The sequence below is a fragment of the Centropristis striata genome, chromosome 16, assembly GCF_030273125.1.
Source record: "Centropristis striata isolate RG_2023a ecotype Rhode Island chromosome 16, C.striata_1.0, whole genome shotgun sequence".
Taxonomy (NCBI): domain Eukaryota; kingdom Metazoa; phylum Chordata; class Actinopteri; order Perciformes; family Serranidae; genus Centropristis; species Centropristis striata.
Genome location: NC_081532.1, coordinates 32,832,766 through 32,860,730, shown reverse-complemented (window position 1 = coordinate 32,860,730; position 27,965 = coordinate 32,832,766). Strand labels below are relative to the sequence as shown.

At 35.6% G+C, this 27,965-nt stretch overlaps 1 protein-coding gene and 1 long non-coding RNA gene across 4 annotated transcripts; both read right to left on the bottom strand.

Annotated features, from left to right (window-relative positions):
- Positions 1-285: 285 nt before the first annotated feature.
- Positions 286-10,630, bottom strand: LOC131988655 (uncharacterized). Of its 3 annotated transcripts, none has more exons than XM_059353836.1 (10): positions 10,365-10,630; positions 7,921-8,043; positions 6,693-6,761; positions 4,825-4,926; positions 4,404-4,473; positions 4,040-4,092; positions 2,749-2,817; positions 1,747-1,846; positions 1,161-1,210; positions 286-984 (listed from the first exon to the last, which is right to left on the bottom strand). In XM_059353836.1, the coding sequence occupies exons 2-9, from the start codon at positions 8,031-8,033 to the stop codon at positions 1,172-1,174; spliced, it is 615 nt and encodes a 204-aa protein (XP_059209819.1). In that variant the 5' UTR covers positions 8,034-8,043; positions 10,365-10,630; the 3' UTR covers positions 286-984; positions 1,161-1,171. The 3 variants fall into 3 exon arrangements, with proteins under 3 accessions (XP_059209819.1, XP_059209817.1, XP_059209818.1); XM_059353834.1 differs by lacking the exon at positions 10,365-10,630 and adding an exon at positions 9,744-9,835; XM_059353835.1 differs by lacking the exon at positions 10,365-10,630 and adding an exon at positions 9,401-9,732.
- Positions 10,631-10,809: 179 nt separating this feature from the next.
- On the bottom strand, positions 10,810-18,810 carry LOC131988657 (uncharacterized). The gene is made up of 5 exons (XR_009395889.1): positions 18,740-18,810; positions 16,916-17,007; positions 16,156-16,242; positions 15,330-15,426; positions 10,810-13,334 (listed from the first exon to the last, which is right to left on the bottom strand). It is a non-coding gene; the product is annotated as an uncharacterized LOC131988657 (long non-coding RNA).
- Positions 18,811-27,965: the final 9,155 nt, after the last annotated feature.

Here is a 27,965-nt window from a genome sequence, read left to right as displayed (position 1 = left end):
TTAATCAGCCAAAATACACCGTCTATCATAAAAAGAAACTGAAAACAGGCATTAGCATTAGTCATGTGTAACCAAAATGAAGCTTAAAATTGTGATATTTTATGTCAAAATTACTTTATTCTAAATATCTCATTTAAAACGCTGCCAAAAAAGGGATAACTAGATCCTGTTAAAAACTCATTTATTTTTTTTAAATGATTGACTCTGCTGATACGAACGGTCATGTAACGAAAAAAAATCAGGAGAGGACAGGAGAGGCTGGAAACATGAAAATATTTCAATATGTAGAATATATGGAGACCCAATTTTATTTCCAGTATCAGTATTACTAAATACAATGTAATATAATGTAATATCTGCGCAATACAAACTTCAAGTCTGGAAAAAAATATTAACATTTAGTCATTTAGCATACACCTTTATCAAAGTGACTTACAGGAAGAAAAAAGCAAACAATCAAGGTATAGTGCAGTAAGAGCCATCAGTGCAGCAATAAGTGCTAGTGACAATTCTTTTGTGTGCTAGGCATGAAGATAATCTCTGAAGAGCTGGGTCTTCAGGAGTTTTTTTTTAAAGGTAGAGAGGGACGCCCCTGGTAAAACTGGTAGTGCGTTCAGATGGTTGGCGATGGTTAACTGTGTCAAACGCAGCTGACAGTTTTGACCTATTTGGCATCAAGTATATGCATTTAAACATAGTTTACATCTTTCTTTCTTTTAAATGATTGATTTTTTCGTCTTCCCTAATGGCATTTCCATTATCATTCCCTCTGAATTTTATTCTGTATGTTCGAGGGGGGAAATGTACTTATGTAATTTCTGACTATAGATGTCAATCTGTTGTTGCTTTTTATGGTTTATTCTTATTGTATTTTGTATGCTTGTATATGAATAATTGAAGCAGACTGATATCGATGATAGAAAGTTGCCGCTTCTAATGGGAGACTCAAATGTTTCATATCCACTGCTGGTCACTTCTCTTTTCCTGAAAGAAACAAAGAAAGAACATTATTTAAACAGCAGACTAAGATTTATGCTGGGCAATATGGAAAAAAATATGTTAGTACATGTCATTATATATCAGGATGATACATGTTGTGAATTTATCCGTCTTTTGGAAACTAATTTGAGGAAACCTTTGTAAGTGGAGGTTTGACTCACAGAAAGAAAACTTAATCCATCGCCCTCTTCTCTCTTCTTTCTCTTGCAGCCTGCAGAAAGTAATAATGACTGTTATGATGCTACTTTGTGGGTATAAAGAAATCATTACAAACCAGAGCAAAACAATGTGTGAAATAAAGCAAAATGACCATCCACTGACTGCTGTGTTTGGAGTCAAAACATCCAATCTCATGCTAAGCAGCTCTCAATAGAACATGAAAACATTTGTAACTCTTTGAGCACTGAGACTGATTAGATGGCAGTTTAACAGTCTGCTGTATAATTAAGGTTGTTTTGAAAAAGTCAGACCTGTGTAAGTTGTTATGTTTAGTGGACAATAATGTTGAGTGTCTGAAATCATTTTCAATTAGCTAAATTATGTTTATTTAGTTAATTATTACACTCAAACAGATCCTAACTCATCTTAAACTAGAGGAAATGTTCATAAAATGACACAATTAATACAGCAAGTTTTGCTGACTAATATCATTAGTGATGAATATTTGTCCCAGACTGAAAAATCAGACTTCCGTTTGTGCAAAATATCAGTGAATGCAGAAACTACTTATTGTTAATAAAAGCTTACCTGGGAGAAAACAGACTCTTTCCACTGTTTGAAGCTCCTTAAAGATCCAATCCTGGTGGAACCACCAGAGTCAGAGGACTCTTCACTTCCCTTCATCTTCCTAGTAGAAGAGAGAAAAACCACCAGAGTGAGACCAAATCATCTGCAACATCATGTTTCTCCTCTGAAGAAGAAATGTCCTGCAGTAAATAATAAACACACTAATGATGCTGTCTCATCACTATTAAAATAAACATTAAAAGCAAAAGTGACTTCAAAATGAATTATTATTAAGTTATTATAAAGACCCTAAGACATTTTTAAATTTCCAGAAAAAGAAAATACGTCTTACAGATTAAAATGAGTGTAAATATTTATATTATATTATTATAAATGTTCAGCTAAGAAAACATATTTTAAAACAAGACATGCTGTGATGTGCAGTAAATTCTTGTCCTCACAGGTCACATAGTAATAAATTACATAGAACTACATTTAAAAAAGTAACACAATAATGACTTTATATAATCAGACTTCTGGGAGTGCAAAGTATTAATGAATGCAGCTGCAATTCAGTGTTGTGCCTTGAGCCATCAGTCCTCATTAACACAACAGAGTCAAAGGACCTCACACTGTCCTCACTGTTCACAGTTGACAGAAGTGAAAAACCACCAGGTGGAAGTTCATAACATCCAGCCACAGAAACCACTGGATACACAGAAACTATCAAGCAAGATTCAGAAAATGTTGATTCTGTTTCCACTGAGTTCTCTCTTTTTTAAATAAATTGGCCCTTATTTTTATTTTACATTAATTAATATTACGATTATTCCAGGACAACAGGATTTTAAACCAGAGACATGCATTATTTTCTTGTCTTCACAGGTCACACAGAAATAAACAACAGAGATACTAAAACTACATTTGAAAAAAAGTAACACAATAATGACTTTATATAATCAGACTTGTTTTGTGCAAAATATCAATGAATGGAACTGCATTTTAATGTTACTAAACACTTACATGAGAGAGGACTGACTTTCCTTGAAATTTTTTTGGTTGCTTTTTAGCCAATCCCCCACAAAGGAATCACTGGAGTCAGAGAAAGAGAGAAAAAAAACACCAGGGTGGAAGTTAGATTATAACACATCCAGACCCAGATTAAAAAAATGATTTGTTATGCTATTGTTATATTATTAATATCAATATTATTACCCAAATATACAAATATACAGTTATTTTAATCTTTGTGAAAACAATGTTGACTTTTCTCTCCGTCTGTTAAAATACAAATAAAATAATTGTCAATATTTTAAGATTGGAGATTCCTCGTCTATCCCAGATTTAAAAAATGTAATTCAATTGAACCAAACAAAGAGAGTAAATTTAATATTAAAAGCTTTTATTTTTGTAAATACACTCTCAATTCTGAATTTTTTGTTTTCTGTTTATATTCATGTTTTACTCAGCGTTAATGCTGATCTTCTAGAAAAGTGTCTGTTAGTCCAGATAAAGTAACAGGAAAATTTCATAGTGCCATCCCGCAAATGTCCCGCTATATTGCCGGAAAGATCTATGCCTGCTTATTCCCTTAGGGCGTTCATAGTGATCCCGCGAAGGCGTGATATTTCATAGTGCAGTCTGGCATCGCAGAACAAGGTGGGAGGAGACGATATTGATGATAGTCAGAGCAGCAGCAGTGCTGCACAGTAGCACAATGCTAACAGGCTAACAGTTAGCTCTGTAGCAGTACAGTGTCTATGTGCTGCAGCAGGATGTGTTCACTTAGCGATCTCTGTTTGTTTACAGCGATCTCCATCCAACAAGCCCTGGACACTCAGCAGACCGTTAGCGAAGCCGGTTTGTTTACGATCAGCGGATGACACCACATGTACAGTTAGCATGCTGTTTTGTTGTTACAATAAGGCCGCTGTGCCAAGTTAGCGATGGCCGCCGCAGTTGATGTGCTGCTGGACAGTGATTCGATGACTGTCAGACCAAGTGGGAGGTGTGTGTTAGATATCACTCACGACGTCAAATATCCCGCTTCGCCTCGATGACCATACATACTTACCATACATACCATACATACATAACAGTCCCACCAGTTTTCCACCTCTGTGTCTACCTCTAGCGGCGGAGAATTGGTGGGATCATTTGATCCCGGCATCCCGCTTCGGCGCATTCATAGTGGAGGCGAGACGTTACAGAGCAGTAAATGGCTACTGATTGCAACTATGCTGAAAAAGTTCTAATGTTCATAGATGAATCAATACATTTCAGAATGTTTCTGAGGTGAACAGATCAGACTCACCTGATCCTCTTAAGATGGACAGAAACCTCCTGCTCCACATTTCTCTGTCCAGCCTGCAGAAAGTTCATCAGTATGAAATAAACATTAAAAGCAACAGGGTTTCAGATATGATAGCAGTGTGTGGAATAAGGGAAATAGGTTTTGCATGTAATGGGAGAATAATTATTATTAGATAATTGAAGAATAATGGGATTATTATAATGTTTGATTTCCTGGAAAAGGAAGAAAATGTTTCTGACTTTAGGGTCTGTCAGTCCAGATACAACGAACCGAAGAGATAAATACAACTGCTGAAATCAACATGATCAATATATTTATAAACACGTGTGAAAGAAAGTTTATGAGGTGAACAGATTAGACTCACTTGATCGTCTGAACACTCAACCAAATCATCTGCAACATCTTGTTTCTCCTCTGAGGGAGAAATGTCCAACCTGCAGTCAATGATAAACACACCAATGATGCTACCTCATCACTATGAGAATAAACATTAAAAGAAAAAGCTTCACTTCAACATGAACTATTATTAAGTTATTACAAAGGTGCAAAGGCCCTAAAACTTGCATTCATTTTAAATTTCCAGAAAAAGAAAATGTATTTTACAGACTTCAGTGATGTAAAAAATGATTGTTAATTCATATTCATAAAATGTTCAACTAAGTTTAAAAAAATGACATCGAACTACATTTTAAAGAGAAACAAAGTAATGACATTATATAATCAGACTTGTATTCGTGCAAAATATCAATGAATGCAGCTGCATTTTAACGTTAACATAAACTTACCTGGGAAAGGACCTTCTGAACGAGATGGGTAATCCTTTTGAATTATCACTACTCAAGGAAACACCAGAGTCAGAGCACTCTCCACTGTCCTCACCGCTTGTACTGAACAGTAGAGAATTACCACAAGTTAGATTATAACTCATCCAGCCAAATATTAAATCAATTCAGTTCACTGACTGATTTTCATCTCTTCATAAAGAACTTTCCCCAACTTCTTACTTAAACATTTATCATAAGAAGAAGAAGAATCTGTCTGTAAAATTACAAATGATATAAAGTATTGTTTTATTGTTATCATTATTTCATGACTTATCTCCTCTTTTTGTACTAGTCCCCTACTTCTCACTTATATTACATATATTAATAATATAATAAGGTCAGCTAAGAACCCAGGATGTTTTTTTTTTCCTGAGTTATCATGTTTGTGAGAATGGGCCACGTCTTACAAATCCAGCCACAGCAGCTGCTGAACACACAGAAACTTCTGTTAAGATTAAATATTATTATTTATTTATGTTTCAATCAGCGACCCAACTTTTTTGGACCTCAGTCTACAGTTGGGGCGTGTGCCAGCACTGTGGAAGATTTCCTGTGTTGTGCCAGTACCGAAATAAAATGTCCAGCTGAATTTAATGACTACAGACCAGTAGCTCTCACTTCTCACATCATGAAGACCTTGGAGCGGCTGATTCTACGCCTACTGAGAGCTGAAGTCAAAGACAAACTCGACCCCCTGCAGTTTGCATACAAACAACACATGGGAGTGAACGACGATGTCCTCTACATGCTTCACCGTTCCTTTGCTCATCTGGAGGAAACTGGTGCTTATGTGAGAATCATGTTCTCTGATTTTCATCCAACCCAACATACTTAAAAACAAGCTGACAGAGATGGAGTGGATCTTTCCTTCATCTCCTGGATCACAGATTAGCTGACAGGAAGACCACAGTATGTCAGGTTGGGGAACTGTGTTTCTGGGACATTAATGAGCAGCACAGGGGCTCCACAAGGCACTGTTCTGGCTCCATTCCTGTTCACACTGTACACAGCGAACTTCAAATACAACTCTGAGTCCTGTCACATCCAGAAGTACTCGGACGACACTGCTATTGTGGCGTGTATCAGGAATGGACAGGAATCTGAATACAGGGATCTGATAAAAGCCTTCAGTGACAGGAGTCACAAGAACTATCTCCTACTGAACACCTCAAAGACTAAGGAAATGATCATAAATTTCCGCAGGTTCAAGACCCGCCTCAGCCAGTGAAAAAGATCCTTCGCTCCTACAGCCGTCTCATTCTTCAAGAGCTAACAGACTAATTGAATTTCCCCTTGGGGATAAATAAAGTCATTTTGATTTGATTTTATCTGAAACTTAGCTAACAGAGACACTTAACAGAGAGCAGTGATCAGACTTTGTCAGTCCTGATAGTGACTGACTGAGATCATTACTTTATGTGGAAGGAAACATCAGGCTTCACTTCAACATCACATTAATAAGTACTTTAAAACAAAATGTAAAAAATTAAAACATAGAAATGCAATAATTAATTATTTCATTAATTTTCTTATTTCTTATTAAAATATAAAACTTTGCAGAATCAAATATCCAGTCTATAATGTTTAAAGTGTCACTCCAGATGGACACATTGGATGTTTTGGTGTCTTTGTTGTCTTCACTGGTAGACAAGAGAAATTAATTTCTGAATGTTGCGTGTGTGAAATCATTTTCAATGAGTTTCAATTATTATACTCAAACAGATCCTACATCATAAGGGATGAATAATGTCCCAGACAGAAAAATCAGACGTGTGTTTGTGCAAAATATCAGTGAATGCAGGAACTATTTAATGCTAATAAAAGCTTACCTGCCAGAGGACTCAAGTTCCATCAGTATCAGGCTTTCCTTTGCAGACTTTCCACGTCGCTTCCTCTTCCTAGCAGAAGAGGAAAAAACCACCAGAGTGAGAGTTTGATTTTCACATCCAGCTACAGAAACTCTCAGTGGGACTCAGAAAAACTTGCGTTGCATATATGAATAATAATATTCATTCTAACGGCAAGCAGGGGGCGACTGAAAATGTTGCAAAAAGAAGTCAGTTTTGTAAAAGTCAATAAGAAAATTTACTCCACTCATGACTGGATTTATGAACTCAATAAACATTACATTAAGGTGTATGGTCTCAATCATTAGACTCAAGACTTTTTCCAGTAGAGCATGATGTTCACTTTGTAAATTATGGTCCCATTTACAGTCAAATCCACCATAAAGCAGGGGAGGGTTGAGGGGCTACCTCAACTACCCCAGCAAAGAGTTGGTGCCAGTTTTCCTGCAGAGAGCCAGTTCTTTGGGAATCAAAAACCAAAGAACTTGTTTGCGATTTGGAACCGGCTCTGGAACTGGGTTCGTCCAAAAGGGATATTAGAGTGTTTCTGAGAATGTGCCATGTCTGTAGCCGGCCCTGAGGCAAAATGAAAGCTTACCTCAACAAGAGCGGTGCGACTATGGCAACAGAATTTTAAAAAAAGATACTTGTAATAATTATAACATTATAAAATGAATCCAGCAACATCAACTGAATACACAGAAACTACAAACTACGCATCAGAAAATTTCAGTAAAAGATTCTTTAAAGTATTACCCCCAAAACAAACTAACATTAATAGATTATTCTAGTTTGATTTTACTGACTTTTACGTCTGTCAGAACAGACACAAGCAACAGGAAAGAATGTAAACATATGAGATTAACACATCGACTCACATAGACTCACACATCTTGCAGCAAATGAAAGGACAATTATGACTTCATCGGCATGAAAATAAACATTAAAAGCATCGGCCTTCAAGTATGACAACACGGTAAAAATCTGACTTGTGTTTGTGCAAAATATCATTGAATGTGATTTATAAATAAAATGTTCTTTGAAAGTTGATTGTGCTGAATGATTTCTCTCCTCGCTTTAACATTAAATATTATTTGATTATTGTCAGACAATAAAAAGGTTGCAGAGGTCCTAATATGTGGACTAACTCTGATCTTTGTTTGAAAAAAAAGGTGAAATCTCCGTCAGCAGTTACAGATCCTCTTCTCACCTCAGAAATTCGACCACAATACCAAATTCTTCTGGTGGAGGGGTTTCAGAAGGATGGACTTCCTCCTCCTCCTTTTCCTTTTTCTTCTCCACAGGCAGCTTCATTACAAGCATACACCTGCACCTGCATAACAAACAAAAACCGACTGATGAGTTGCAATTAGGACAGCAAAATCCTACCCCCTCAGATGGCACATAGGAGTCAAACTCTATGGACGAACAAAGGCAAAACATCTCTGGATGAGACTTAAACTTTTGGCTAGACCAGTGAGTGCACAGAGAAAGAAGAGGTAATAATTAGGGCTGTAACCACTAACTGTGGTGAATACATTATGGTAAACCAAAGGTCAAAGCATATTATTCCATCTTTATTTTATCTGAATATGTGGCAATTATGTTAAACACAAATTGTCCAACATGCAACTATCAGCAATCAGAATCAGAAGTACTTTATTTATCCCTTCATGTAAATGTGTCTCATTGCAGTTTGCTCAACCAAGGAAGAAAAATAATAATTTAACAGGATCGTAAATCCAAACTAGCAAAAAGATTAAATCAAATGTAACATATGCTAAAATATACTAGCTACCAACTAACTAATACTAACATAAATAAAAATAATATATCACTGCATTTCATCTGCAAACAGATATAACCATATGTTAACACAATGTACCTATATTTACATACATTCTATAGTTATTATAAATTGTACTTTTCATATTAAATACAGTGCTTAACAAATGTATTAGACCACCTGTCAAAAAAAAGAGAAAACAAATATTTTAGAAAACCACTTGTTTTCTTGTTTGAAACTAAAAATGTTATTGTTTATTTGGTAAATAAACTGAATTCACCTTTTTATACCCAGTTTTGAGCCGGAAATTAATCAAGCAGAACATTCAAACACTTAACTAACTTTTCTGTTTAGGAATGCAGATAAATTGATATTAAGTAATTTGATATCTTAATCAAGAAATAAATGTTTTTTTTGTGTAAAGCAGTACATTTGAAAATTCATGGATAACAATAATAATTATATTTTAGCATTACAAATGTCTTTTTGGTTAAAGAGCTTCTACATACTGGTATATTAACCATTACAGAAACATAAAAAATGATTTTGGCAATGACTAATGCTGTCAATTTAGGACAGCTGTGGCACAAACCAGTGATCTAATAAATTTAAGCACTGTATATGTTATATAATCCATCTGGACCATTTATGTTTGTACAGTAGGTGGCGGTGTCTATTGCTGAATATGCAGCTCTACAGTATTACAGGATACCACCTATAGAGGCGCGATATAAATTAAAAACATTCAGGCGGTGCTATTTATCAAAACAAAACAAAAAGACGAACAAAAAATGTACAGTCAGGATCACGATACCCTAAAGTTCTGAGTCACATTTGATCATTGTTTTTTCTCTACAAATGAGCAAGAATAGCCATAAGTAAATAAACACGACGGTGAACGCACCATTTCCTGCTATTGTTTTTTTGAGTTTTTCTCCGCTTTTTCTTCTCAGAGAAACGACACAGTCATTGTAAAATGAAGCAGATTATAGTGTCGAAGAGAAACGAAATAAGATTTGAAGAAAGAAGACTTGTTTGTCGTGTGTGTTCAACTATTCCTCCCGATTCCAAAAGTAGGCCTCAAACCAATCCACCTCGGTCAAAGTTAGTATGTCAACAACAAAGAAAGAAAGCGTTTCCTATTTCTCGTCGCTGTTTGCAACGAATTCACTGTTTCCGAATAAACACACGCTACATGGACCGATAGGACGGTTAAATCAAGTAAATAAAACACATCATTTTATTACCTTGAAACGAGGCAGAAATAAAAAGTCGTCACAGATCCAAATGTGAAAACGAAAGTAGGCTAGAAACTCCTCCCCAGGAAAACCCAACCTTCTTTTACGGTTTATGTCTTTTTAAAGTACACAAACTATAATTAAAACACGTCTCGCAGATGTTTGAACCAATCAGCTTACCATAAATTAATGGGGTTGAAAGTAAATTCCAAATGTACCTGTTATTTTAAATGATCTCTGGAAAACAGGACATGCAAAGTTTTATATTCAGTGTATATAATCTATAAATTGCATTATAAAGGGATTTTTATCATTCTAAAAACAAATTAGAGGAGTCAAGATAAATCCAAACAGCATGCACTTATTAATTTCACAATTTCACTCCGGTGACATTCAGAAAAATAAAATAACTAAATAATTTAAAAAAATATTAATAATAATAATAAATCCTGAGTAAAAGCTAAAATGTTTGATGTGATAGTTCAATATGAATGACATATTAAAATCTGCCCCACGGTCGTCCACGTTTGGATGGATCTTTAGATGATGTGGATGCAGTAAAAAGGGAGAAAAGTCTCAAATATTTTCAGTTGTTTTGATCTTGAAGGAAAGGAAGATGATTTTACTGACCTCAGTGTCTGTCCGTCCAGATACAAGTGGCAGAAAATATCGTTATAATGCTGCAAAAAGGTTTAAAAGATGTTCACTGATTCATTTATTTCAAAAAAGTGTGTGAAAAAATAAGTCAAAGTCAAGAGATTAGACGGAGAAATGTCTTCATTATGCAATCAAACAGGTTGAACAGGTTTGAAAGCCCATATTTTCACACTGCAATCAAAAACAAGACTTGAGAGCAGAACTATTGACACTGCAAATAAAATCAATTTGGGATTAAAAAATTAATTCCTGTGAGTTTTACTTTTTTTGGAATCAAATTTAAACTTTTTGAATTGCAATTGACTGTTCTGCTCTCAAATACATTTTTTATAGCACTGTGGACAGATTAGCTCTTAAACCTAATATATTTTATTGCCTTTTATATAATACCAGTCAAAAGTTTGGACACAGCTTCTCATTGATGGTTTTTCTTTATTTTTAGTATTTTTGTCTACATTGTAGATAAATATTGAAGACATCATAACTATGATGGAGTGATGATATGGAATTGTGTAGCAAACAAAAAAGTGTGAAACAAACCAGAATGTTTTATATTTTAGATTCTTCAGAGTAGCCTTTAATCTTTTGCTTTGATGCTCTCAAACACATTAAGAAGGCAAGAAATCCCACAAATTAACTCTTAAAAATAAAGAAAAAACATTTCATTAGAAGGGGTGTAACCCAACTAAAGGCCTAGAAGTCATTTTCACTGAAAGTGCAGGTAAAAAACTCTGGCTTAGTGAGTACTTGGTGATGTTATTAACAGCGATCCTGAAACATTTAAAGGTGCAGTACACAACATACAATGGGGAGAATTCACAAAGAATGGATTGCGGCCGCTGGTAGCACCATGAATTCCCTCCATTACTTGCAACCGATATCTGCCTCAGATTCAGAAGGATATTGCCCTTATTATATCACAGTGTAAACACCCATAAAGTTTTGAAGCTGAGCACAGTTTTGCCTCCTTTTTACACATGGGCTGTGTTATTTTTGTGTGTGTCTTCAGAGATAAGAGAGAAACAACAGTGTAGCTCCATTGATTATTTAAATCTCCAAAGACAGACCAGACGATCAGACAAGACCTCATATTAATTAATGTTCTGAGCTCCTCTACACATCCAAAAGATAACGCACACTCACACAGTCCACTTTCACACAGTGAGCGTATGTGAGCGCATCAGCTGTGTGACATCACAAGAGTCAGAATCAAGGTTATAATAGTTTTGGATTTTTCATTCGTTTTAGTTTTAATTTCGTTGTGAATTTTTGTTTTCAAATTAGTTAGTTAGTTAGTTTTAGTTAGTTTTTAGAGTGAGTTTTCTAGTTTTAGTTTAGTTTTTAGTTTTTGAAAATGCTTAGTTTTAGTTTAGTTTTTATTAGTTTTAGTGTTTGTTTTAGTTTTTTTGTAATGGGCTATGTGTTGGGTACGAGATTCAAAGAGGTCATAATAAATTTTGCCTTTATTTCCTTTGGTTTATCATCTCAGCCCCAATAAGGTTATTTACTCTTATAGTTCTGGGTGTTTTGAATTTTGGTTCTAGTGTCAACATCCCAGTCTCAGTAAACATATTTACCATGTGTTGCATGTTCAAATAGAAACACTGAATTATGTATGAAAAAAGTTGACAAAAACGAAAACTAAGGACATTGTCACGATAATTTTAGTTAGTTTTAGTTAGTTTTGTAACCACACAATACAGTTTCAGTTAGTTATCGTTTTTTTAAAAACTCTAGTTTTTATTTTTATTTCAATTAACGAAAATGTTTTTTCAATTCTAGTTTTCTTTATTTCGTTAGTTTTCGTTAACTATAATAACCTTGGTCAGAATGAGCCTGACATCTATTTGTTGATTAACATTATTTTACATTCATTTTTCATGTATTTTCAAAAATAACCTGTAGGGGAGCTGAGACGTGCGTCCTGTCACTGAATCGCAAAATAAAGGAGTCTGAGTCGACCTTTAATTTGTCCTCATAAATGCGGGTCATTTACCAGCAACTCTCTGAAGACGCTAATAATTTCTAACTGCATGTGACTGTTAGCGCTGGAGTTTGTGAATTTTTTTTTTGTTGCAATCAGGCTCATTTGAATCGAAAGGGGTACATTTTGCACCAACGTTTGCATATTATCTCATATAAATACATGCAAATAGAAATAAATTGGCAACGCAGTTAGAGGCTCAATTCACCCATTGCCCTTGCTTTGAGAATTTGTTTCTGCCTGATTTGAACATGTTTAGCGGCCGCAAAAGCCTTACAATCCTTTTGTGAATTTGCCCGAGCATTTCAATGGTTCAGACTCCGACCAGGAATTTCCCCCACGAGGCTCAATCTCATTCCCAGTAGGGCTGGGGGATAAATTGATACAAAAAATATATTGATACATTTTTGAATGTGATATAGAATCAGACCACATCGACAACAAATTACACCACTATATCTTTACATAATAAATAGCTGTTAACTGTTATATTAATGTTCTGAATGTCCTGTACTGATTCTTTAAAGCAGCAAATGTGCTTCAAATGGAAGCAAAAAAAACTAAAGAAATTCTCTGTTGACAGGTCTAATATGTAACACAACCACACAGTAAACAAAGTAAACAATGTATAGACCTAAACAAAAAATAATCCCTGTCAATCATTTCTGGCAGTGTCTAACTGCAGGGACCCTGCACTTTACCTGGATTTTCTCTTTTTTACTGTAAAGTTTGCTCGATGTGAACTGCTCTCTCTCTCTCTTTCTCTCTCTCTCTTTGGCTCTTTTGAGAAGGCAGGGAGGTACTGACTTTGCTGCATAGTATACCATTAAAGAGAACATTTCAGAACATTCATCAGCAGCAGACACGACCTTGTAAACACACCAGTTGTTTCCAGCACGTGCTTCAGGAAAGAGTCCATCCAACCGTCGACATGGATCGACTCCTGGATCATCTTGTCTCTTTTTGTGGGGGAAGAGGGGACATTATTTAAAGTTAATACAGCCAGTAGGTACCAAGACTGCAGCCGTATGAGTCTGCAAGATAATATAATAATAAATAATGACATATGTTGTGACTTTGTCCGTTTTATGGAAACTATTTTTGAGAGATGAAACAAAAAAAACTGATACGTTGATAAATAAAATGATAGAATTATTTTTTAATTCTCAACCTCGTTTCCAAAAATATGTCTAAAGTATGAATGAAACAGAATGTAATAATTTGCTTGTTCTTTTTTTTAATATATTCAATTGAAAATGGTACAAACAGTGTATTTACTGTTCAATAAACTTTTAATATGGTAAATATGTTCATATATATATATATATATATATATATATATATATATAAGTAAATACATTTTCAAATCTGAACATTAGATAAAGCAAATTTCAGAGTTGAATATCTCATTTCATAAATCAGAAAATACTGTCAAAACATTAAAAAAATAATTCATGTTTTTAGGAAGAACATTTTGTATAAATCAGGGTATGAATGATTGTAAAAACATTCAGAATATAGGAAGAAATACAACTGGTCAGCTAAGTGTCTGTAAGTGGAGCTGAATTTTAGATTTATGAGACATTTATTTTGAGGAAACGACCTTTAAAGATTTCAAACATTTTTAATGGAAATTACTACTTCAAGACAAAATATTGAATCTGATTCATATCGAACATGTAAAACACATAATATTGTGCAGGAGAGTGGGAGCTTTCTAATGAAGGTTTAGACTACGCTCGCGGTCCAGAACGCTAACTTCTAGTGAATTTAGGAGAAATTTACAAAATATAGTGAAATATACACAATGTGTATGTTTTACAGTATTCTGAAAGAAGACATATTATGGGACCAAAATGGCCCCAAACCTCAAAATTGACCCAGAGGTGGCCTGAACTGATGCACGATTTAAAGATCTACAGTCCTCCATAAATAAACAGGTGTGTTTACAAAAGGACCAAAGCAAATGATTTACAGTTAGTTTCCACATAATACCCCCTTCCCCACAGGCTTTAGGCTACGTTTACATGAGGACGGTCTGAACAGAAGACGCAAAAGTGTCGTCGCGTCTTCACTTTTTATTCCTCGTTTAGACGAGCATTTTCGGGAGGAAATCTGCTGCATACGGTGACGCAAAAGTGTGTGAAATTGGATTGTATGCAGCCAGGCGGCATCACTTAAAGCCATAAGAGCATCTTTGGGCATGCAGAAGTTTTCACGCCACACATTTTCATCAGCTACTCCTTCCACAAAGTTCTCCACCATCACTAGATCTCCCAGGTCTCGTTCACAGCCGTCTGGCTCCTCCGACCAATTGCTGCATCCAGAATGTGATGGAGGTAATTCCAGATCCTTCTCTGTTCACTAATACTATCTGCACATATCCTGTACATTTGGTGGAAAGACTCCTGTAAGTTTATTAGAGCTGCCAGAGCAGCTTGAAGGTCCCACCATGGAAATAATCCCACGTTTGTTTATTTCCTGTACTGGAGCATGTATGTGACGTAAACACATACGTGACGTGAGCAGATCAGATCAGAGTTTTGTGTCTTGGCAGTGTAGACGGACAGCATATTTAACTTTTCCACTTTGGAAGGTGGTTTCAGATTTTTGCATCTTTAAGCCCCAAAAACGCCGTCACCGTCTAAACGAAAGGCACTTCCGATAAAATATTTTGTCGTTTTTACCCGGAGCGTCCTCGTGTAAACGGGGCCTTGGTCTTGCTCCTGACAGGCCGAGGAAGCATTATTTGCTCTGGAGGCTCAAAGTAAAGAGCAGGTCGTGGAGTCGTGGTTTGTTTCCTCCATCAAAGTACTTCTATAAAGCATGAGCATGATGTATCCTTAACCGTAACCAAGTAGTATATTCCCAATGGGAATATTACAAAAACGCCTAATATATCAGTTATTTTGATCTTCCAAAAAGAGGTTAAACATGTAATGTTTAAGGCTGACTTCTCTGGAGGAGAGGGGTGTCCTTCATCGATTTGCAGAATGTCCTTGTGAAGAATCATTCTGCATCGAGACAACACTTGGACTCTCCTGAAGGACTCTGGAAGAAGGAACATAAAACACACACACACACACACACATTTATTCACCTTGTTTTTGTGTTGTTTTTTTTAACTAGAAATAAATTAAAGTTATGATCATCATTACACTCAAAGCGGATCTTCAGGATCAACCCTTTCACATTCTCAGAAATAAAAAAGTGACCCTGTTTTTCTCATATTGCCTGCACCAGTGGTGGAATGTAACTAAGTACATTTACTTAGGAAAAGGTGTATAAAAAGTTATATTTTAACCATCCAAACCACATCACAGCATTATCGTATTAAATGTTTTGAAAGTTCCCATTAGAAAAAGTAACCAAACAAATCTTAAAAATGTCGATATTTTTGCCAGAATCTCTTTATTCATATGTAAAGCATGCATTTTACCCCAAATATTCATGACACTTGTGGGCAATTGGGAAAGTTGTTTTTTTTTTTTTTATATAAATTAAATTACATATTCCATTTGTTTTTTTATATAAATTGAATGATATATTCCATTATATTCCATTTGTTTTTTCATATAAATTAAATTATGTATTCCATTTTTTCCATTTGTTTTTTTATATAAATTGAATGATATATTCCATTTTATTCCATTTAAAAAAATAATGATTTAATTAATTAATTAATAATTAATGTCTGTCATTATAACTGTTATTCAACTCTGTTTGAGTTATATATATATATAATGAAATACATGCACACAGTGAGTAAAAAAGGCTTACATGCGAGCCGACCTTCCTCTGAAATTAAGGAGTGGACTCATTGAACTCACACGAGTCCTCCAGGATGTAGGGAAGTCTGTACTCAATCTGATGGAGCAAGAGAAAGACCATTCGGGTGGGAAATAAGATTATAAGACATCCAGTCACAGAAACAGCTGTACACACAGACAGTGGCGGTTCTACACAGGGGCCTACAGGGGCCACTGTGTAAAATTAATAATAAAATGATCAATTTATAGCGATGAACGACGGAACAATTCTTACCTAGTTTTTGTACAAACAATATCTCATTGTACACAAAAGGAACCCAGAATGTGAACATTGTATAATAGTTTAATTGTGCAATAAAAGCTAAATATAGATAAGATAATTCTCACTGTACTGCACTTTCAAAATAAAAAAAGTGATTGTGCAAAAAAAAAAAGAGAAATGTCATTGTCGTACAAAAACAACTGTTAATGTTGGTAAGTCTCATTGCTTCAATCAATGTAGTTCTTCCAAATATGAGATTTTTAGCTAAAATAGAGGTTTTGAATGCTTAAATATAATTTTTGACCATTTTTAATGTGCCCCTCTGATTAAACACTGGCCCCTCCTTGGCCCCCGCAGTAAAACTGGTCTAGAACCGCCACTGCACACAGAAACTATCAAGCAGAAAAGTTTGGTAGAAGTTGATTTTGTTCCAAATGAATGATTTCTCTCCTCAAAGATGGTGGAGTGCTGACTCTGGAGTGGAGAAACAGACAGTTAATCATCTCACCTCTGAGCTGTGGTCTGGCTGTCATGTTTCCCACACAGAGGGACGTCCTCACCTCTCACTTTAGGCTCAATCATTGCACGCTACAAACCCTCCTGCATGACAAACACAAGCCGGTGTTTAAAGGATTTTAAGTCACAGAGCTCACAGTTGTGTTCTGTAAAGTTGTAAAGATCTTCACAGATTGGTTGTTCCCGTGTCAATAAGTAATCAGAGTAACATTGTTTTCTATCCCAACAGTTACTGCAGCTACAACCTGATTTAAACTCAGCAATGTCATAAACTGATCAATAACCACAATATTTAAGGTCTAGTAGAACTAAAATCCACTGACACATAAATGAGAAATTCTTGGTAGTAGCTGCTACAACTATTGTTTTGGGAAAATCTCCTATAATGCAATCGATTTGCTTTTTGGTCATATATTAGAGGTATTGAGGAAAATCAGGTTGTAGCTTGCAGTCTACTTTACCAAACTGAAAAAGTGACTTTATTTTAGACATTTTAACTTTTTTCTCAGTACATCGTTTTCCCCCCTGATCTCATTCTCCTCCCCTAATCCTCTTCCGTAGTTCAGAGCATAAACACAGTTGCTGGTATTTATAGTAACCTTACGCAAGAATATAATCACATGTGGAATCTAGAAATGTATCATTTGATTATTTTTATTTCAACATATTGCTATGTTATTTATATAACTAAAACTAGATTAAATGTGAATATATATTTAACGTTATATTTAATGTATTATTATATTTATTAATAATATTTGTATTATTATTATTATTATTTTTATTTTGTTTTTTATATTTTTTTATAATAAGCCCATACAGGGTTCATATTTTATTCATTTTTAAAAAAAACTTTTTTCGTTACTTTTCTTTTTAATGTGCAAATTAAACACAACGAACACATGAAACTTTGCTGGGTGGAAAACAATCAGACAATCCTGAGTTACAGGAGAATTCATGTGACCTAGAGGCTGGAGCATGAACAGACATCCCAGATGGTCTTTACTGCAGTTTAACAGTCCTTTCTTTCACAATAATCCAATTTGAGACTGCATGCTGAATGATATATGAAAAAAATGATGATGATGATAGATGATAGATGATAGATTACTTTATTCATCCCCGAAGGGAAATTCGGTTGTCACAGCAGTCCGGTATTCAAGTACAATAAAATACAATAGAATAAAATACTGAGGTAGCATAAATAAAAACAACAATAGAAAAAAACACAGAACAGAACAAGAACAAGGACACTTAAGAAGTTAAGAAAAGAACATCATCAGTTGGTAGGATGGTTGGCAGATGATGGTAATAATTAAACTGGTGATATGATGGCAACAATGCTATAGTGACTAGACGGTATATAATAATAATAATAATAATAATAATAATAATAGCACAGTATATAATATAATATAATATAATATGTAATAGTAGATAATAAACAATATAAAAGTAAAATGAAAAAATATAAATAGAGTAATTAAAAATGAGATAGAATAGGTTCTACTTCACCTGAAACTTCCACTTATTATGTATTATGTATATATATTGCTGGCGTTCTTGGTTGATCGAATTAATCTTTCGAGTTTTATAGTTTTTATCCACTTTATCTGCCCATTGAAAACTTAGAATGATTGTCTGCTGGCGACAATAAGGAAAAGCAGCCCTGCCCTGCCACCCTTTTCTCACTCCCAGTGCAAAAAAAACAACAACAATGAACCTTTTTGAATGAAATAATCGTCTTAACGGATGATACACATTCCCCGGCGATTACATTAATTATATAAGCATCTCCTAGTAACAATAAGCCTACCTTTAGATGGTGAAAACCAAAGGCGAAATCAAGCTGCGTCACAGGAGGACAGACATATGTTGCGGCAGTCCAAAGTGAGATCTCGCGAGAGTTGCGGAGAGAGGGCAGGTCTCTAAAGAAGTTAATTTCTCCTGATTGGTTAGTCATAAAAATAACTCAGAAATAAATAAAATAATAATAATAAAAATAAAAATAAATAATAAATAAAATAAATATAAATAAAACAAATTCAGAAGACATGTGTCCTGTGAAAAAAATGACTCCAATATTAGAATTCTGGTTGAACAGACTCGGTTATAAAATGTTTGCAGATTTTAATTTCTCCCGTTGAAATCAACAGACTGCTGCTTGTCTCCTAAAGGAGCAAAAATAAACCCAACTGACTGCAGGAGCGGAAGCGTCTCGCTTCTTCCGTCTGGGTTTATTGATTTTGGTCTACATTATATTATGTAGTCATAGCTACTGATGTGGGGGCTAATTTTAATTAATTTATATTTAAATATAATGTAATTACATAGCATATACACCTGCAGGTCCACTTTAAGGGCATTTCCTGATTATAGAAGTTTCAAAAGAAGCTGCAGCTGCTGAAGCACAGATTCATAGCACACGTTTTCCTTTAATTCTGCCTTAATCTCTGAAACAACACAAAAGACGCCACAAATGTGGAATATATGGATTTTATTCTCAGCAGAATAATCCACCAAAGGATGCAAATGTGTAATAAATGAAGCACTGGGATAGAAAATGATAAAATATAACTGTAATCTTAAAACATTTAAAGCTGTGATGAGCAACTGTGCTTCAAATGGAAGACAATTCAAAGACAAATATGATCATTGCTGCTTTCACTGTGCAGCTTCCACATGCCTCTTCATGACAAACAGCTCCATAATGGAATAACTTATTGAATTAATTTGTTAATGTACAATAATGCCTCTGAAACAACATTAATAGTGACAATAAACACGTCTTTTCACACAATAACTTTCCCAAACTTTCCTCTATTTCTGTTCGGCCTTGAACCAAACAACAAATAGTGATTTTAGGAGATCTTTGCTCAGCAGGGAGCGATGCAGGATTATGATTATATTAAAAGTAATAAACAACTACAAATGTATAACTGTATAATTTAGCTTCGAATGGAAGAAAGTTCAAAGGAATATGATCACTGCTGCTCCTTTGCAGCTCTCACATGCCTCTTCATGACAAACAGCTCCATAGTGGAAAAACTAAACAGAATTAATTTGTTAATGTACAATAATGCCTCTGAGACAACATTAATAGTGACCACATGCACGTCTTTTGACACAAAGACTTCCCCAAACTTTCCTCTGTCTCTGTTTGGCCTTGAACCAAACAACAAATAGTGATTTTAGGAGATCTTTGCTCAGCAGGAAGCGATGCAGGATTATGATTATGTTAAAAGTAATAAACAACTACAAATGTATAACTATATAACTGTGCTTCAAATGGAAGACAGTTCAAAGGAATATGATCACTGCTGCTCCTGTGCAGCTCCCACATGCCTCTTCATGACAAACAGCTCAATAATGGAAGAACTTAACTGGATAACATTATGAATGTACAATAATGCATCTGAAACAAAAATATACATAACAAACAGCTACAACTGTAAACTTAAGACACTTAAAGCATATACCGGGCAACTGTGCTTCAAATGGAAGAAAGTTCAAAGACAAATATGATCACTGCTGCTCCTCACTGTGCAGCTCCCACATGCCTCTTCATGACAAACAGCTCCATAATGGAGGAATTTAACTGGATAACATAGTGAGTGTACAATAATGCCTCTGAGACAACATTAATAGTGACCTCACACACACCTTTTGACACAAACTTTCCTCCATCTCTGTTTGGGGATAAAAAAAAAGTCCTGAACCAAACAACAAGTAGTGGTTTGAGGAGATCTTTGCTCAGCATGGAGCGATGCAGGATGATGAGTTGAAGCAGCGACAGACGACGTCGTAAACAGACGAGAAGAAGAAGAAGAAGCTGCTGACAGGAGAGTCAAAGATGTTTTAATCCCGCTGCAGACAGCAAACCTTCATTCAACACATGAAACACAGGACATAATGCAAGAGACAAAAAAATGCTACTGCTCAAAATTTTGGGGTCACTAAGAAATGTCCGTATTTTTAAAAGAAAAGCGAAATTTCATTTAAAATAACATTAAATTGATCAGACAGTAACACACAGTAAATTACTATTAAAGCTGGAAACGGCTGATTTTCTCATGAAATATCTATTACATATTGTCCTGTGTTCCAGTGGCACATTGTGTTAATCCATGTTTATAGTGTTGAAAAGCTCATTGATTATTAAAACACCTGAGCATTATGCTAGCACAGCTGGAAACTGTTTTGTGCTGATTTAGCACATAATGTTGGAGATTTGGTGATACCCTAACCCTTAAGCTAACCTTCACCATCACAACTAAATGCCCAACCCCAACCCCAACATAAACCTAACTGTAACTTTAACCCTTTGTTCAGGTTAAATTATTATCTCTACCCTTGTCAATGTCTTTACTGTATTTTTTGTTTATTCTGTAACTGATATCATGAATAAAACAGTTTGTTTTCATGGAAAACAACAGACATTTTCTGGGTTACGACAAACTTTTGAGCACTAGTGTATATTTTTTTAAGAGTGTGAAAGAAGATTTGTGAGATGAAAAGATTAGACTCACAGATCTCGAGCCCGGTCTAACCACGATGAGCTGCCACAGCGGAGAAGCGGAGACAGTTCAGATGTTCCAGCCTGCAGCACATCATACACAGTTAAGATGCTAATTCAGCAATATGAAAATAAACATTAAAATTATTTGTACTCATGTCATTTTTGTTTCTCTTTTCTAAGGTTGTGTTACTGATGTTTTACTGTAAAGCGTGTTGTCAGAATATTTTGGTGTTATATAAATAAAAGTTAATTATTACACTGAGTTTCTGAATATATAAAACAGAAGAGGTGACCCTTGAGGTCTTCCCCAAACAAGACCAGGTCAAACCTCATACGTCTGACTGTGTTTGGTAAATGGACTGTGTTTGAGATTTTGTGAGCAGTGTGTTACAGCAATAGTTACTGGTAGAGTCTGATGAGAATATTTTGGATACTAGTTGTTCATATGATTTTGTCCCTTTAATGCAAACAAGTTATAATATGCTTAATGACAGAGATGGAAGAAGTATTCAGATCCTTTACGCTAGTAAAAGTACTAATACCACAATGTGAAATTACTCCACTACAAGTTAAAGTCCTGCATTCAAAACTTAAAATTCAAAATCGAAATCAGCATTGAAATGTACTTAAACTATCAAAAGTAAAAGTACTTGTTATGCAGAATTGATCCACTCAGATTGTTTTATATATTCCAAATATATTATAGGATTATTAATTTGTATTGATTCTTTCATCTAAGCAGTGTTTTAATTTAGTAAAGATAGGGCTCATTTAACTTCTTAATATACTGTTATAAGATTAAATTTAAAAAATGTCTAATCACTTTAAATTGATCATGTATTTTATGTTAAATCTCGACCTGTAAAGTAACTAAATGTAGTGGAGTAAAAAGTACAATATTTGCCTCTAAAAGTGGAGGAGGAGAAGTATAAAGTTACGTAAAATGGAAATACTCAATTAAAGTACAAGAACCTCAAAATTGTACTTAAGTTCAGTACTTGATTAAAGTTACTGCTTAATGATATAATAAACTTCCCATCCGTCACTCGCTCGTCTCAAAGATCAAATAGGATTCCATGAATTTACTCTGAGTTCAGTAACAGAAGTTTCCTTATGAGGCCAGTGACAACGAGCACGAGCAGACTGGAAGCCGACTAACTCTCTCCACCAGCCAACAAAGCAGCAGCAGCAGGATTTCAGTGTGAGGAATAAAGCAGCAGAGGTTCAGCATGTAATGTGTGAAATGTTCATAATGAGAAAACATTAAAGTTAATGAGGTAAAAACAAAGTAAAAGCTCACCTCTTCATATCAGAGGGGGGTTTTGCTTCGACATTTTCAGTGCAACCTTCTGACCTTTCATTTGGGAGAAGAAGGGGACTTGGAGGGACTCTGGACACACACACACACACACATTTACATAGCTTGAAGTGTGTGTGTGCAAAATGTTAATGAATGCAGTTAATTTTATTTTAAGAGCTTACCTGGGAGGTTCTCTCCGTCTGAAATCAATGAGTTCCTCATATGACATTATGCGATAATAATAATTGTTTCTAAAACTCTGTTGGCGTGAACATCTGATGACAGAGAGAAAAAAACCCCACCAGGGTGGGAAATTAGATTATAAGACATCCAGCCACAGAAATCACAAAGTGAGCATCAGAAAAGTTCAAGTAAACGTGTAACAAATAAACATACGTCAATGTGAACTCACTGAATTGTTATTAGGGCCTCGGGGCAATCGCACCGAGCACTGGTCCCTACAGCAATAGTATTGCTACTATTGCTGTAGGGACCAGTGTAAAGTAACTTCACCATAACTTACCCATTAAATGAGCGGCTCTTTGGCATCCTGAGACCTGGAAACAAAAAAACAAACAAACAAACAAAACCAACCAAAAAACAAACACACACACGCACACACACACACACACACACACACACACACACACACACAGATTTTAAATACATTTAAAAAACAAGAATAAAATCGGATTTTTATGACTATTTTGTTTAAAGTTTAAGCCCACCTATTTCAAGACAAACTGTCAGTTATTTTACTTCATACAACTACTACAAAAACAAAGAAAATCCATACCTGCACAAAGAATGAGAGAGGCTAATTGAATAAATGAGCAATACAACAAGATAGATTATTAATTCTATTGAAAACATAACGACAATACCTTCAGATGGTGAAAAACAAACTGCGACACAGCTCAAACTATGTAACTGCTCAAACCAAACACCGTGAATTCTTGGCAAAGTCATACAGGTAGGAGAGGCTCAGAGCCAGGAGTAAACAACAGGAGGGAAAGAAGCACAAACTACTGCTTCTAAAACATATTATGACTGTTTTTAGCAGTTTTCTTTTTTAGTTTGTCCTGTCAAGATTGAATGACAAACTGGATTAAAAGATGACACAATGACATTAGTTGAAATATATTAAAAAAATGTCCAATACCTTCAGACGGAGAGAAACAAACTGTGACAGGTGAAGGAGCGGTAAGTGAAAGTAACTGCTGAAACCACAACCTGCCGAGTCATGCAGGTAGTGCACATTACAGCTACAGGAACCAACAGGAGGGATAAGGGAATGGGCAAACATGTGAAATAGGTACATTAAGATGGAAAAAATACATAAAAAAGTGCAAGCTCTCTTTCATCCAGGATACAGAGAAGAAGGAACTTAAAGTTACAGACACATTTATCTAAATAATGTCACTAAATACTTTGAGGTACTTGTACTTCATTTGACTCTTTTCTCTTCATGAACAACTTGAACTCCTCTACAGTTCTGAGGGAAATATTGTAGAGCTACTCTTTAGTTTACTACAACATCCTCCCAGTTTTCCTGTTTCTTTATAGTGTCCACATTGTTTTCCCCACTGAAGGATATAACTGAACAGATAATGCAATAATATTAGTATGTATTTATTAGCAGAAGAATTGGAAGAAGTATTCAGAACTGTTAATTAAGTAAAAGTACTAATACCACACTGTGAAAGTACTCCACTACAAGTTGAAGTCCTGCATTCAAAACTTTATCATGTTTTTCATGTTAAATCTCGATCTGTAAAGTAACTAAAGCTGTCAGCTAAATGTAGTGGAGTAGAAAGTACAATATTTACCTCTGAATGTAGTGAAACAGAAATATAAAGTTACATAAAATGGAAATACTCAAGTAAAGTACAAGTACCTCAAAATTGTACTCAGGTACAGTACTTGAGTAAATGTACTCAGTAACTTTCCACCACTGCTATTAGAAAGTATATAAAAGACGTAGTTCTGATACCTGAAGACGATTAAAAACCTGTTGAATGAGGAGCAAGAAACCAGCTGCTTCAACCCAACCTCCAAACTCCTGCAGAGTCCCTGCAGGTAACATTTAGAATCAGGAGTAAACAAACAAACAAACAAGCAAAACAAGGCATGCATATTAAATAAGTTCATTCAACAAGAAAAATAGATAAAAAGTTTAGGCATATCCAAAAGAAAATAAAAAAGTTTTCAGCGTTTTTGAAGTGCAAGAATTCTGAATACAATCTATAAAGAAAATCAATTTTAGTTATATTTAGTTAAAACAATCAAAACTTTATCACAACAGGTTGCACCATGTCCCCCGTCCTCTTCATCATGGGAATCAATCTGCTCATAACAGAAGCAGGGACTCTGACAGTGGAGTCTGGAGTTGGTCGACCTCCAATAAGAGGCTTTATAGACCACCTGACAATAACAACATCATCTGTGTGCAAACAAGGAGCATCCTGAAGGCACTTGATGACCTGGAAACATGGGCAGGAATGAATTCAAACACAGAGTCAAGAAGCATCAGGAACAGGAAGGTGACCAGTAGGTTCCAGCCAAGGTTATTATAGTTAACGAAATAACGAAAAGTTACTTCTTCTTTACTTCGTCTTCGTCTTTGTCAACCTTTTTCATACGTAAACCTTTCTGGTTGATATTAAATCTGTTTCATATATTTGGTTTTATGACTTAATAAACTTATTGGGGCTGAGATGGATAATAAAGGCAACATTTGTTGTGACTTTTTTTTAAATCTGGCACCCAACAAATACCCCATTACAAATAAACTAACACTAAAACTAAAACTTTGCATTTTCCAAAAAATAAAAACGAATTAAAACTGGCAAACTCACTCTAAAAATAAATTAAAACTAACTGAATTTGAAAGTAAAAAACTAATGAAAAATCCACAACTATTATAACCTTGGTTCCAGGTCATAGCATCTGTTGAGGAGAGCCCAATAAAGAGCCTCGGGGAGTGGTATGGTGATACCGCTCTGTCTGACAGAGGCAACGTGTCCCAGATGGAGAAGAGGCTGGATGAGTGTCTGAGGAAGGTCGAGGGATCGGGCCTACTGGGGAAGTTAAAGGCCCGGCTCTTTCAGAATGTAAGGTAAAAACTTTAATGTCCCCGAGGGGCAATTTGATTTACAGACAGTAGTAGAAGACATAAGACATAAAATACAAGTACAACATTCACACAAGTGCAATAGTGCAACAACACAGTTCCCAATTATCTCTCACTGTTAAATGGAGTATAAAGTATAAGAAGGATTATAAGAAGGATAACGTTCTGACATCATTGCTTGTTTAGAGCGGCTCTAGCAGATGGGACAAAAGAGAACCTGGACCTATTGGTGCTGCATTTAGGGAAACTAAACCTTGGCCCTGAAGGAAGCAGCTGGAACTCAGCATGTAAGGGGTTAATAGAGTCAGAAACAATGGTCCGAGCCTTAGAGATGAGTCTTTCTTCATATAGCTGCTGAAGATTTTCAAGGCAAACACCAGTTATTTACACAGCCTGACCATTTTATCCAGCTTGTTTTTATTTTTAAGACTGAGATGTCCAAACCAACAGATACCATTAAAGGAAAGTGCAGACTCAATAAAAGCAGAATAAAACATATTTTCATTAGAGTCCTGTCTACATTAAAACTCTGCAGCTTCCTTAACCTCCTGAGACCCTGCGTCCTCATATGTGGACATTTCATTTTAGGTTTTCTGGACCTTATACTTAATTCTGCTTAACTAGAACTGAACAAGATGCTGCCAGAATCAGCTGGCAGCATCTTGGTAAAGTCAATTAACAGCTTTTACCCAGACAAAAGTGGACCAGGTACAAAAGCTGATCAGATTTTATGGCTAAAACTTGTTTATTTGTGCTTAATAATGTTTGTAGTTTGATGTTCTGTGCAAGTTTGACTATTTTTAACATTAGCAACAAGTTCCGACTCTGCTAATCAGGAAGTGTTCATTTGAAAACGAATAGACTTTTACTATCATTCTTCAAATGAGAGGATGTAAATGTAAGGGAATAAAAAGTTTTATTCACTGGTGAATTAATTGCGTTATACAGTAAAATTAATCCATTATTTTTTTTCAAAAACTAATTCCTGTTCAAAGACAATGCTTAGTTTTTGTATTTATCAGGTCCTACAAATCCAAAATATCTAGGAGAAACTAACAATACATACCAAACAAAAGCTTGACTCTCAGGAGGTTAAAAAGAACAGAAGCTGGTTCACTTTTTTACATATACTGTCAATGTTTGCATCAAATTTCAGCTTATCATCCAAGACAATGCCCAGATATTTATTCTGCTGCCACTGGCTCCCCTTCAATCACACAGGATCGATGATCATCTCTTTGGTCTTGGCCACGTTTATCTGGAGGAAGGACTGGTCACACCAATTAACAAATTGATTAAGTACTGGGCCATGATCATGTTCAGAACCCTGCAGCAGACTAACAATAACAGAGTCATCTGCGTACTTAAGGACCAAACGTGATGCGTGATTACTCTGACAGTCATTAGTGTATAATATAAGAGGCAGAGGAGAGAAATGATCCGAGCCGAGGTCCAACAACTGGCGGAGGAGAAGTGAAGGACAATGGCAGCTGAACTAGGGTCACAAGGAGCCTGGACTGGCCTGGATTTTCTGAGTTTCTTTCCTGCTCCAGTCAGTGTATGACATCCTACCAACTCCAACAAACCTGCACCGAGAGGGAATGAGACCCAACGTGTAGGTCCTGTGGAGAGAGGAACGTTGGTGCATATACTGGCAGGGTGCAAGACTGCCCTTAGCCAGGGGAGATACAGATGGTGCCATGACAAGGTCCTCAGAACGCTGGCTGAAGTCTTGGAGCAGGAAAAACAGAAAAGGTGTCAGGTCCCCTTAAAGGCAGCCGCATCCGTCTTGTTCATCAGGGAGGGGGAAATCCACATACCTCCAAACAAATTCCTGTCTCGTGCAGACAGCCCAAGGATTGGAGATGAGGGGGGACCTGGGAAGAAAGCTGATCTTTCCACAGGTCGTCCAAACGTCCCTGAGGCCTGAACTTGTCTTGTTGACCCGCCAACTGGAGAACTTTGTGGTTCAGGGTCAAAACGTCTGAGGAATGTTGGTTGCCAGGTTGGTTCTGTGTTTGTCTGTTAATGGAGGAATCAATTGACACAAATGGACACAACATATGTAGAAGAACTTGATTTTATTCCCA